At 40.0% G+C, this 12,974-nt stretch overlaps 1 protein-coding gene across 1 annotated transcript; it reads right to left on the bottom strand.

The window, feature by feature from the left end:
- Positions 1 to 2,485: 2,485 nt before the first annotated feature.
- Positions 2,486 to 12,442, bottom strand: LOC124007622 (gap junction alpha-8 protein-like). The gene is made up of 3 exons (XM_046318256.1): positions 12,309 to 12,442; positions 10,777 to 11,918; positions 2,486 to 3,502 (listed from the first exon to the last, which is right to left on the bottom strand). The coding sequence occupies exons 2-3, from the start codon at positions 11,901 to 11,903 to the stop codon at positions 3,418 to 3,420; spliced, it is 1,212 nt and encodes a 403-aa protein (XP_046174212.1). The 5' UTR covers positions 11,904 to 11,918; positions 12,309 to 12,442; the 3' UTR covers positions 2,486 to 3,417.
- Between the last annotated feature and the right edge of the window lie 532 nt (positions 12,443 to 12,974).

The raw sequence follows: 12,974 nt of genomic DNA, 5'->3' as shown, positions 1-12,974 counted from the left end.
TCATAGAAAATGACACAAGTAAAAGTGGAAGTTACGCAGTAAAATGCATCTTAAGTAAAAGTCTTTAAAAAATGGTTTTATATATATCCTTAAGTATCAAAAGTAAATGTATACGTCATTTCAAATTCCTTATACTAAGCAATCCAGACAGTACAAATAAAATATATTTTTAATTACCGGCACTGGCGACCCATCGTTCAGGGCAGGTGGGGCAGAGCGCCATCTGTTTTGAACTCCCCCGGAATTTTTTTTAATTGAAAAGGAAATATTTTTCTTTGTTTTTTTTGTTGCCTTTTTAATACGTGTCACATATCAGTTTGTAAACAATGTAAAAAATAATACTAATATTAATTTAGTTAATAATGCCGCTTACAAACTCTTTTGCTTTCTTGAGTAAGGCAGCTCCAAAAACACAGGTGTTTCAGCCTAGCTCAGTGCTTTCTGTGGTGGTGGGACATCCAGCAAAATATACGTAGTGTAGGGATTGGTTCAGTGTTCTGTCACTCATGGAGACACTACGCAATTGCAAAATCTATGAGTAGAGCTTGAAAATTCAAGGCCCTTGGGCGCTGCCATAGAGTTACATTAGAAGTGGCCATCCAAGAAGGTTCAAGTTCATTGGCCACTGATAAAATGACGTCAAATCACATTATATCTACCATAGCTTTGATAGAACTGATCATACTTTCAAAATCCTAGCTAGCAAGCTAGCAGTCATCATCATGAATCAAGTCGACAATCTACTGGCAAATCCTTTTCAAATATTGTCATATGAAGATAAATTATAGATAAAACTTATCGGTGCTCATTGGCCATTGGACAAAGACAGTTGGACAAAAAGTTGGAAATTGCAAATTCAACAATAGGTGGTTTAGAAGGAATCAGTGGCTAAGTGCAAGCATTGCAAATCAATCACTAGCCTGCTATTCAGTGGAGTGGGTGTGTGGTCTCTTTTCCAAGCTTAAAAGGAAAAACATTCAACATTGGCCATGCTATCAATCTAGCATGACTTCTGCTCAAAACAACTGGAAACTCAGAACTGGGAAATCTCATACTTCAGTGAGTTCAAGACAACTGGGAACTCAGGAAAAACGAGGTCCGACTGGGAAAATATGTTTTGAACGGTCATCCAACTCAGAATTGCAAGTCAAGAACTCGGGCCTCTTTCTAGAGCTCCGACCCGAAGATCACTGACGTCATCATGATTCAACCTTATTTTTTTTTTTTGAGTTCCCGGTTGTCTTGAAAGCACCACAAATCCAGAGAATGCCAGACTTTGATGACAAAGTTTGATGACAAAATTTGACCAAGAAGGACCGCTGCGCCACCTTCCTGTTCAAGTGAGCACGGCACAACAAGGTGAGTCCAACAATGTATTGTATGCTAGTGCATAAATTATGTAAAATGCCAAGGAGATATGTATACTGAAGCTAAGAAAGTAATATGAAGTGTATGTTGTGTAGTAAGCTGTTAGTAGCCCATGTGCATCGCCATAATAATTAGTTCAATTTTCCTCTCATAATTTAGCCTACTGTTCTGAATTGGTGGTGCACATGCAGTGGTGGAAAACGTACTCAATTCTCATACTTGAGTAAAAGTAAAGAAACCTTAATAGAAAATGACTAAAGTGAAAGTCACCCAGTAAAATACTACTTGAGTAAAAGTCTAAAAGTATTTGGTTTTAAAAATATTCTATAAGTAAATGGAATTGCTAAAATGTACTTACGTATCAAAAGTATAAACCATTTCAAATTCCTTATAGTAAGCAAACCAGACAGCACAATTGTATTGTTTTTTATTGATGGTTAGCCAGGGGCACACTCCAACACTCAGACATCATTTATAAACAAAACATTTGTGTTTTGTGAGTGGGTAGATCAGAGGCAGTAGGGATCACCGGGATGTTCTCTTGATAAGTGTTTGAATTGGACAATTTTCCTGCCAATATGTAACGGGTACTTTTGTGTGTCAGGGAAAATGTATTGCGAAAAAAGAACACCATTTTTTAAAGGAATGTAGTGAAGTAAAAGTAGGCAAAAATATAAATAGTAAAGTACAGATGCCCCAAAAAATACTTAAGTAGTACTTTAAAGTATTTATACTTAAGTACTTTACACCACTGTGCACATGTAGCCTATAGCCTGTTTTAGAGAAATGTAATCATTGAATATTGTAAGAGCTTTCATTGTCTGCTTATATGCCCCTTATTTATCCTACGGTTCTGACTTGGTGTACAGGGAGAATACTGTAACAACGGCCCATGTTCTGAATTCTGTAGCTGTACATTTCAAAAGTGCTGAACAAATAGTTATATTGACAACGTCCTAGCTCGGTCATTAATGTCGTAATCGAAATTACGGATTGCCTCTTATCCACTCGTCGTCTCCTTATGCCATAGTTTGTACATCTCAAATGTCAGTAGAAACCACATTTGTTTAAGCAAGTCAGCCATATCAACTATATATTTTTTAAAGGCAGTAAATGAGGCTGAATTAACTGTTTCGGTGCCAGACAAGGCTCCGCTGATAGCCAAGTGTAGCAGTGGTAAGGTGTTGGGATTCTGCTGTTGGGACAGATTTATGTAGGCCCTAACAGTGTGTGGATACTTTTTGTCACTGTTCTAGTGCAATGAATGTATTGTTTATTGTTGTGGAGTGGCTTTGCTGCCATGCCTAAAAAATGTAATAGAATTTACCCCACCAAGATTTAGATGCTAAAATCGGCACTGATTACCGGATAGCCAGGGGCATACTCCAACACTCAGACATCATTCAGAAACAAAGCATTTGTTTACCCGCCAGAACAGAGGCAATAGAGATGACCAGAGACATTCTTAATAAGTGTGTGAACAACAAACATGTACGTGTTCGTGAGAGTCACCTTGCCATAACTGCAGGCCACAGGGTTTTGGAATCTCTTGCCCTTTTGATTATGGAGTGTGGTGCCGTCTGAAGATTATGGAATATTTTGCCGTTGTAATAATGTTGTTTATGGCACAGTCTGTGAGTGGTTTAGATGTTGACATAAGGTGGACCTTAGACAACATTCCAATAACAGGCTTATAGCGAACCAGTTTAGAAACGACTGTATATAAAGTGATCAGGAAAGTACATGTGAATTTTACCATGCACATTTACGAATGAATACTTAAATTTGCATTTTTTCAAATGTATTCTCAAATCAGAGCAAATATATTTGACTAATTAGCATTTTACTCATTCCTCTGTCTTTAAAGATTGAAGAGACTAAATACCTATTTGCTCTTTTTTTTCATGTATTACACATGTATCATTCACTTAATTAGGTTTAAAGAGAATGATTAATCAGTAATTGTTGTGAATTACTTGCTCAAATCTAGAGTCAGACTACAGTGTTTCCAGGTTAGAGGTCATTCCCTGCTCCCTGTGCTGGTAATGGTCAGGCATGCACAAGTAGATGGAGTTGATCTTCTCTTTGCAGCTTCGGTGTCCTCTTTCTCCTCTCCTCTCTGCACACCAGAGACCTGAGAACATACAACAACAGAGTCTACATATCATCACACACTTTATGTTAAACAGACATGTTTTTTCACGTCATCATCTAACAGGGGATATAGCACATGTATACAGATAGGATCATATTTTGACAATCCCGTTGTTGCAGGAAATGTCCGCAGGTTGACATAAAGTGCAGTCAACTTAACTCTAAGGGCAACAATTATCTGATTGGTTTAGGGCAGAACAAATCTGATTTGGTTTCTTAAAAAATCACAGAAATGTCCTATACAGCAGGAAATGTAAACATATAGTTTATGAGGTTGAAAAAGGCCTCTAAAGTGTATTTCTACTTTAAAATGGCAGACTTGATTAGCACTACCTAAAACTGTAACCAACAAAATGTCCATTAATTATGCAATTGTGTTTGTTGTCCGTAGCTTATGCCTGCCCATACCATAACCCCACTGCCACAATGGGACTCTCTGTTCACAATGTTGACATAAGCAAACTGCTCGCCCACATGACACCATCTGCCCGGTGCTCGTCGAAGATGAGTCAGGTCACCTGCAGTCAGGTCAAGATCCTGGTGAGGACGACAACCACGCAGTTGAGCTTCCCTGAGACGGTTTTGTGCAGAAATTTGGTTGTCCCAGTTTCATCAGCTGTTCAGTTGGCTGGTCTCAGACGATCCCACAGGTGACAATGTCGGATGTCGAGGGCCTGGGCTGGCATGGTTACATGTGGTCTGCGGTTGTGAGGCTGGTTGGACGTACTGCCTATTCTCTAAAACGACGTTGGAGGCAGCTTATGATAGAGAAATTAACATTCAATTCTCTGCCAACAGCTCTGGTGGGCATTCCCAAAAAATTATACATTGTGTTGTGTGACAACTGCATATTTTAGAGTGATGATTTATTGTCCCCAGCACAAGGTGCACCTTTGTAATGATCATACTGTTTAATCAGCTTCTTGATATGCTATAACTGTCAAGTGGATGGATTATCTTGGCAAAGGAGAAATGCTCACTAACAGGGATGTAAGCAAATTTGTGCACAACATTTGAGAGAAAAAAGCATATGGTAAATTTCAGGGATATTTTATTTCAGCTCATGAAACATTGGACCAACACTTTACATGTTGCGTTTATATTTTTGTTCAGGACCATGGCATTTTCTTTCTGAACCGTTTGTGGCACAAATTATTTTACTTTTAGATTTGTGTGTATTGTTGTGAATAGTTAGATACTATTGCACTGTTGGAGCTAGGAACACAAGCATTTCGCTACACCCGCAATAACATCTGCTATATATGTGTATGTGACCTATAAAATGAGATTTGAATTTCATGGCGTAAAATTTAAAAAGCTACAAATTCTTTCCACAAAACAGTCTACACCCACAATATTTGTCCAACCATAATATACCAAACAAAAATAGAAACACAACATGTAAAGTGTTGGTCCCATGTTTCGTGAGCCTGTGTTGTGATTCTCACACTGTTCAAACCCCACAATTGAATAAAAAGCTTGTGAAGCGCTCTTAACCTATAGATCATATAATTGCAAACAAATCATCTGAAGTAAATACTATTATTAAAAAAATATATTTTTGAATTTCTGTGCACCACGCTGAGTTCACAAAAATTGCCTGAAGGGAAACAAGTGTGAAAACACCCATAATGACAAAGAACATAGACCAATAAGAAAGAAGCAAAACGTCTAAACATGGAAATGTAAACAATATTGCCTGGTATGTGATAACGACGGAGTGCAATATAAAGAGGAAGTTGATGAGTGATGAATTCCAGGAGTACCTAATGACGCTTAGGTGTGAGTAAGGATGTGTTGCCAGGACCGGTAGTTAGTAGACCAGGAGACGTCGAGCACTGGAGAGAGGGAGCGGGAATGGGTGTGACAAGGGACACCAAAGACCTGAACTCAATTGGTTTTAGATGTGTATGTCATTTGGACTGGAAGTTATTGAAAATGTGATATGTAAGTGAATTAATAATTGCAGCTGTATAGGATAAATATTTGTAGAAAATCAAATGAAAGGTGTACCTTTGACAAGAGAGGTCAAGGAACCCACCACACTTGTCTGTAGATCTGTAGCTCATATGCACAGAGAGCTATTTGACCCATTCACAGGAAATATATACCTGTCAAATCAGTGAAATGAAAATTGGCAATTCTAATGGGTGTAGCCTATTATGGACGGGGGAAGTCAGAGACCTAACCTCAAGTGATTTTAGATGTATATGTCATGTGGATAGGAAGCTATTGAACATCAGATATGTATGTGAATTAATATCTAAATCTGTAAGAGGAAAAATATTTGTAGAGAATCAAAGGGGAGGAATAAAAAAAAGTGCACCTTTGATAAGAGAGTTGAAGGAATCCACAGCCTGTGTCTGTAGATCTGTATCTCATCTGGATTGAAAGGTATTCAAAATTAGGCCTATCAGAAGAAAAATGCCTATACAATCAGGGAAGTGGTAAACTGGAATTTTGATGAATGTAGCATGGATGAGGGGGGTCAGTGACTTCACAGTATGTGGTTGTACATTTCCATTTCACCTGGATAGGGAGCTTTTGAAAAGTATCCTTGTGAATGGGTCAAATATAGTACCCTTAGTAGTTAGAGGTAACTAATAAAAATGTTGGGCCCGTCAGCGGCTGGAGGCCCTATGCAGTGTGTGTAATCTTCATGGGAATGCAAAACATAAACATTTTTGTGTACATGCAATCACATGTATTGCACTTTAACGATGGTCCCTAAACCACCTGAAAACAGCACAATGCCTCCTTTTCGGCTCTGTTAAAGAGTCACTTTTCAGAAATTCCTCCGCCATTTCATGGTTAATCAAATTCACATAGTTAGCCTAATTTCAGTTTAAAGGACACAACAAGGAACTATAGTGTAGATAATCGTTGTACCATCTAAACCGCTGTGAAATATATTTTCCACAACCAAAAATATTGTGTTTCCAGTTATTTGAAGCTGGTGTACAAAAAACGAAAGTAAAAGACGCAAAAAAATGAAACATCTCTCTCATCATCCTAGGATCTTGAGGAGCACATTCAGAAAATCTAAAGTAAACATTTTTTTACTGTAGTGGAAGTAAACCATCTGGCGCGAGCAACTCGTTGAGGGAAGGAGACTAGAGCAGAGCCAGAAGTTCTGACTGAACGGATACACATTTGAGCCCCCCAGGACGGTGCATTTACTTTGCGCTATTATAATTTATGCTATGAAATCCTACGATTTCATTGGGGCAGTTCCCCCTCATAGCAAATGGCTGGCAAAACAATGGAAGCAACGTTCGCATGACCTATTCGCCCACGGAGCTGGCAGCCAGTAACCAGGTTTCCATCCAACCTTTTTATGCCAGTAAAGTACATGTCAGATAAGAAATGTCATATAACAGTCCTGATGGAAACAGAAGATTTGTCAGTAAACTTTCCAAATGTCAGAGACACACAGAGACACTGAGGCTGCATTTACGAAGGTAGCCAAATTCACATATTTTTTAGTATTTTGTCCAATCCCATTAGACCTTTTCACATCAGATCTTTTTCAGAGCTGTTCTCGATTGGTCAAAAGACCAATTAGTGAGGGAAAAAAACTGAATTGAGCTGCTTGTGTAAATGCAGCCACACACACACACACACGCACACACACACTGGTAGTAAATGGTAGGAATTCCAATAAAACATATGCTATTGCGCTACCTTAGAGTTTGAAAGCATACTATGCTCTATGCCCAGCCATCATGTTGCTTGCTATGACTCCACGACTTCAACAATCTAAGCTTGTCAAAAGTTTAGTTTTGTGCTGCTGTGATGAGACATATTGTCTTTTCACATGTATAGTAACATGCTTCTCAATACAAGCTTTTTGTGGAGTATATTTGGCCGACAGTAATAACCAACAATGTGTTGCATTATCACAGTATTTGACAAGCAGACACTCGGAGTACCATCGAATCTGTGAAATGTAAGTGTTTAGGTCAGGTGAAATGTATTACACACCGACACAATTGATGTAAGTCATGGCCTTTTAAACTTGCATATTACAATACATAGTGTGTGTGTGTGTGTGTGTGTGTGTGTGTGTGTGTGTGTGTGTGTGTGTGTGTGTGTGTGTGTGTGTGTGTGTGTGTGTGTGTGTGTGTGTGTGTGTGTGTGTGTGTGTGTGTGTGTGTGTGTGTGTGTGTGTGTGTGTGTGTGTGTGTGTGTGTGTGTGTGTGTGTGTGTGTGTGTGTGTGTGCAACCCAAGTCTGTATGTGTGATGCAGAAAAGACAAGGAGGCGGCACCTCTTGACCACACCTGACCTTTAATTGGCCTTGTTCACAGTTTCAAAAGATGATACTTGCACACAACTATGAGCAAATAGGACTACAAGTTAGTAAAACGTTTATTTTTTTCTAAGACTAAGAATACTTATTTTCATTGTAAAAACGGAATAAAAGAATGACTTTGATACCGCTTGGACACTGAACCCTATGTTGAGGTTTGAAGTCACACGGCCCTCGTCTGTCTCTTGATTATTGGAAATGAACACAGCTTGATAATAAACTAATATTTCCTACTGATATTCCATAATATCTCAGATATTCCCTACTGATAAAGGAATTTATATGTTTAAAGTAATGATTAAAGTATTCCACCCTGTAATCATATAATTGTATGAAATGTGTTAGTCATAATTTAATAATGTGTGTGACTAGACCATTGTGTTACTATTTCGCAATATGAGCTGGTAGGGCCTTACAACCTCTGGGGAATTGGTCAAAGCTATAAAATAGTTCAGTTAGAACATTGGGATAAAAAAATCTCATTACACCTACTGACATTCAGATGAGCAGGGCAGCAAGACCGATGACTTTCAGCATGGCTCAATGTTTAACTGGATACCTTGCCAACGTCATGAATTCGTTTTGGATTTCATTTTTAAATGAGATTTAATCCAAATGAACAGCACCCCATCTGGAGCAGCCCTCAGAAGGGAATGTCTGCCCTGTTCACATTACACACATATCTGGGCTTTGGGCTAAGTTGATAACCGTGCAGCTTGTAGCGTCTTGTCTAGGACAGGGGGTTGAGGGGCCTCTGCACTATACTGAAATGGTTTGCGTTTGTTGGTTGAACAAGGCTCAATACTCCCCCCTCCATGGAAGCATTACTTTCCCAAATATATCAGCACTCAGAAATGTTTGCTTTACCTCCTCTGGCTGGTGATTGTGCTAAACGCCTCTCATTATTTGTTGCAATGTGTTCATGGCGATACTGATTGCTGAATCATTCGGCCTCTGGCGAAATGGTAGGACTTAGTCGGAATGAAAGCACCATTGAAATTTTTATCAGAGAAAAATCAATGTTTCGAATCAGTCTTAAAAGGAACATTGTCTGGAGCGTGGTGATCTCTGGTCTGGGTCCTGTTCATTTGGGCACACAACGGAACACATTTTAAAATGTTTTTGCTGAAGCAAATGAAAACAAACCAGTTACATTACTTCCTTTCTGTTTGTCTGTTTTTGTCCGTTTGGTGCCTAATCAACACAACCCTGGTGTTTTTCTAAAGTAGGGTGATGGGTAACATATATGCCAAACTTTGAGGAAGGAAGATAGGAGGGGGATTCTATTTCTATAATATGTATGTTTGAATAACCTAAAATAGAATTGTGATTTAATTAAAATTAACGACAGTAGAGCAGTTCCCAGAGCAACAATGCCTTAACCACTACACCATTTTAAATAGCATTTTTTTGTAAAATAATGGAAATAGAAATTAAAGCGATAACGCTAACACACTGATAAAAACATTACAGACATTCCATTTAGACACACAATTCCACCTTCAATTTCACAATATGATGTTTCAACGTCACAATATAGAAGGGCTCAGACAGACTGAAGACAGGTATCAGAAAGTATATCTTTAAGGCACTTACAGTAATAAATGTTTCCATAGTTCAAAAGCAAGGTTGATTTTTAAGGCCCGTAAATTGTTTCACTTCAGCATTTAGGTTCTGTCACTGTCCAGTTAGCAGAATTAGTGTCAATGGGTTTGTATAGTTTTCATTTGTGGCACAAATCAATCAACTGGATAACCAATACAATTTAAAAGAATACCTCTTCATCATATATTTGTACATATGAACTTCGGTAAAGCAAGATGGCATATTGCCTGACAATATGACTCTCGGTTGATCTATGTCGACACCTGACCGACATGATAGACGTTAGTGTGTTGACCACTGTGTAAATGAATTCATTGCGAGGCCCTCATTCTAGTTTTGAAATATACATTATGAACTGAGCACTTTGGCTACACTGCTTATGGTTGTTACATTTCATGAGATGGAATCAAAAAGTTGTTTTCTTTCAAACTGTGTCAAGGAAGGCCTGTTTTGTGAATATGAGTTATTTATTTGTTTCTCTCTTGTTCAACAATACTTTGTGCTGATAGGGCAAGATCTTTACCATTATGGCGGAAGAAAGTATTTGGCCCTCGGTAGCTTCCATGGTTCCCATAGTTATCAATGAAATACGTTTATCAAGGTTTTTCGATACATGTTGTTGATTAAAAACGTAAATGCCAAGATTGATGTCAATTTGCATTTAACCAGTGATCCTTTATTTTTTAAATATTTTTTTAATGTTGTTGGCAATTCTACGAGAATGTGATGTTTCACCTCACAGATTAAAAAATAAATAAATCTAATGGACATTATACAGCTTGCACACATACTGTAGGTCTATTAGGTGAAATAAATTAGTTGTATATGTTTGAGTAGATGAGGCGAAATGATTGTAATACATACACACACGCTCAAGTGTAACCCTGACAGTACTGCAAAAATAACTTGTTCAATAGAAATATAACATTTAACATCAAGCTAAATGGCTAGTCAAAAAATGTAAACATCGGAAGTGTTTGATCATTTTTGGTTAAAACTCTTGATAGAAAATATGTGAATTCAAAAACAGCACATTTGTGTTAAATAATAACCTCCTCTTGTACGATACAAATCATGCTGAAAATGACCTTTTTTCTTTCTGTTACCTTTTTAAATAGATTGATTAAAAACAGTACAAAAAATGCTGTCTTATAAAATACAGGTTTATCTTTCTTTTAAAACTAAAGGCTCCCTGCACATAGCACAGCATTTAAAACTCTTTTTACCGAATAACAAGCTGATGTTAACTTCCCTCACAGCGAGAGTTAAGGCTCTGTGAGGCTTTGCTCCCATGCTTTTTCACATTGATTTCACTTTCATACTGTCAAATCATCTGACCTTGCCCTGCTGCTGGCTTTGCTTAAACTGCTGAGTGGTCTGGTGTCTGCTATCGTGTCGGTGGCCTCAATGTCGGGGTCCGCGGGGCCCTCGTCCTCGCCGCTTTCCGGTAGGACCCTCACCTCCGCCCCAGTGGTCTGGACGTAGGAAGGCAAAGACTCGTCGTACACTTTAGAGACGTTCTCACTTTCTACCTGGTAAGGTACGGGCAGCCTGCCTGCCTCCATGCCCACCTCTGTTAAGGGGAAGAAGTGCGATGCGGGCTTGTCCTCCTCCAGCTGCCGGTAGCCCTTGGCCTTCTGGATGGACGACACAGCCATGGAGTGCAGGCTCTTTTCCTCAGGGGGGCTCTGGTCTTCGCCGTCCTGACCGCCCTGGGTCTGGGGCGGCGGCTTGCGGAACACGAAGCGAATCTTCTTCAGGCCCAGGTGGCTGATCTCCACAAAGTTGAGGAAGAGCGAGACGCATGCCACGGCCAACATGAAGATGATGAAGACAGTCTTCTCGGTGGGGCGCGACACGAAGCAGTCCACGGTGTTGGGGCAGGGCCAGCGGCTACACTGGTACAGCGGCAGGATGCGGAAGCCGTACAGGAAGTACTGGCCCACCACGAATCCCACCTCGAATAGCGTCTTGAAGATGATGTGGCAGATGTAGGTCCTTAACAGGGTGCCCTCTAGCCTGAACTTCTTGCTGCCCTTGGTGCTGGTCTCCTTGGTGGTGCGCACACTGCCCTGGTCAGGCGCTAGCGGCAACCTCTCCTCACTCAGCTCCTGCTGGCGGTTCAACTCAGCCTCCTCGCGCTCCTTGCGCTTCTCCTCCATGTGGACATAGTGCACAGCGTGGCCCACGTACACCAGCGAGGGTGTAGACACAAAGATGATCTGAAGAACCCACAGACGGATGTGCGAGATGGGGAAAGCCTCGTCGTAGCACACGTTCTCGCAACCAGGCTGCTGGGTGTTGCACACGTAATCCGACTGCTCGTCGCCCCACACAAACTCAGCGGCTGTGCCCAGGATGAGGATCCGGAAGATGAAGAGCACTGTGAGCCACACCCTCCCAATCACCGTTGAGTGTTCATTTACTTCCTCTAATATGTTTCCCAAGAAGCTCCAGTCACCCATGATCAACAATCAGCGCTACATATTGAGGTTTGGAGAAGAGAAGAGCAAGTTATAAATCAATCTGACGACAAAGAATGCAGAGAATCCTTGTGTTGCATCCACAACTCTCCTTTGTCGACCCCCATATAACAACCAAAAATGTTCTTTATAGCTAGCTACAGCAATGATGAGCCACTCACTCACTCTTTGTCAAATCCAGAGAGCGCAAATACAAAATCTCTGCATGCCTCTTTGCCTCACCCCAAATGACTAAAACCAACAGTCCAAAAGCACATTTTAGCTACAAACATCATAGCAATAAACACCTTAACTCTAATAAACTCTATATAAATAATCAATCCCAGGATAGATTATTCCAGAAACACGAATATAATATTGGTGAAAGTTAACAAATGGGCAACTTGCCACAGTGAGAGCTCCAGTGTAGTTGTGTTCCCCTTCTCTTGGCACCCAATGGTGTGAAGTGAACTTTTTTCCTCTCTCTTTCCCACCTAAGGCCCCTAGTCCTTGTCGCACCACTGAGCAGAAGTGAATGAATTGAGTCTGATGGTTGGTTTTTAGTTTGCTGCAATATTTAAGCTGGGAGCCAGACAGCCTTTATTCGCCGGGCGATGTGTGGTGACGCAGAAAACAATGGGATCACCCAACACAAACGGGAACGTATGGGACACCGCAGTTGGGAATGATACCAACTCATGTAGTGTACAATATACATGGTGGACAGGCAATGGTTTTATATTAGGGAGGGGAAGGAGGACAGGCAAGGCACATCCTAATGATGTTGCTGCCGACAATAAAGCTGTTTACTGACTTGGTTAGACGGAGAGATATATCAACTGATGTAGATTGTTTATTGGGTGAATTAGACATTTCATGTGGAGTGTACTGTGATCAGCAACAAATAATATACTGTACACTGTTCTGAAATGTGTGTGATTTTTTTTGGGGGGGGGTTGACATTTTGTTGGTATTGATCAACAATGTTGATTGTAAGGTCAGGTCATCCTTGTTTCTGTGGGCTTTTATAAATGCCTAGGAATGTATGATCAAACATTTTAGCAAAAAAAGAAA

The sequence above is a fragment of the Oncorhynchus gorbuscha genome, linkage group LG21 (genome assembly GCF_021184085.1).
Source record: "Oncorhynchus gorbuscha isolate QuinsamMale2020 ecotype Even-year linkage group LG21, OgorEven_v1.0, whole genome shotgun sequence".
NCBI classification, from domain to species: domain Eukaryota; kingdom Metazoa; phylum Chordata; class Actinopteri; order Salmoniformes; family Salmonidae; genus Oncorhynchus; species Oncorhynchus gorbuscha.
This window is presented reverse-complemented; position numbering and strand designations above follow the sequence as displayed.

What these genes read in the sequence shown, in the direction of transcription:
- LOC124007622 (XM_046318256.1), bottom strand. Translation starts at nt 11,903, where the DNA reads ATGGGTGACTGGAGCTTCTTGGGAAACATATTAGAGGAAGTAAATGAA. An exon ending in AAAGCCAGCAGCAGGGCAAG is followed by an intron (nt 3,503 to 10,776) that starts GTCAGATGATTT and finishes GTATGTTCTCAG; the next exon opens with GTCTCTGGTGTGCAGAGAGG.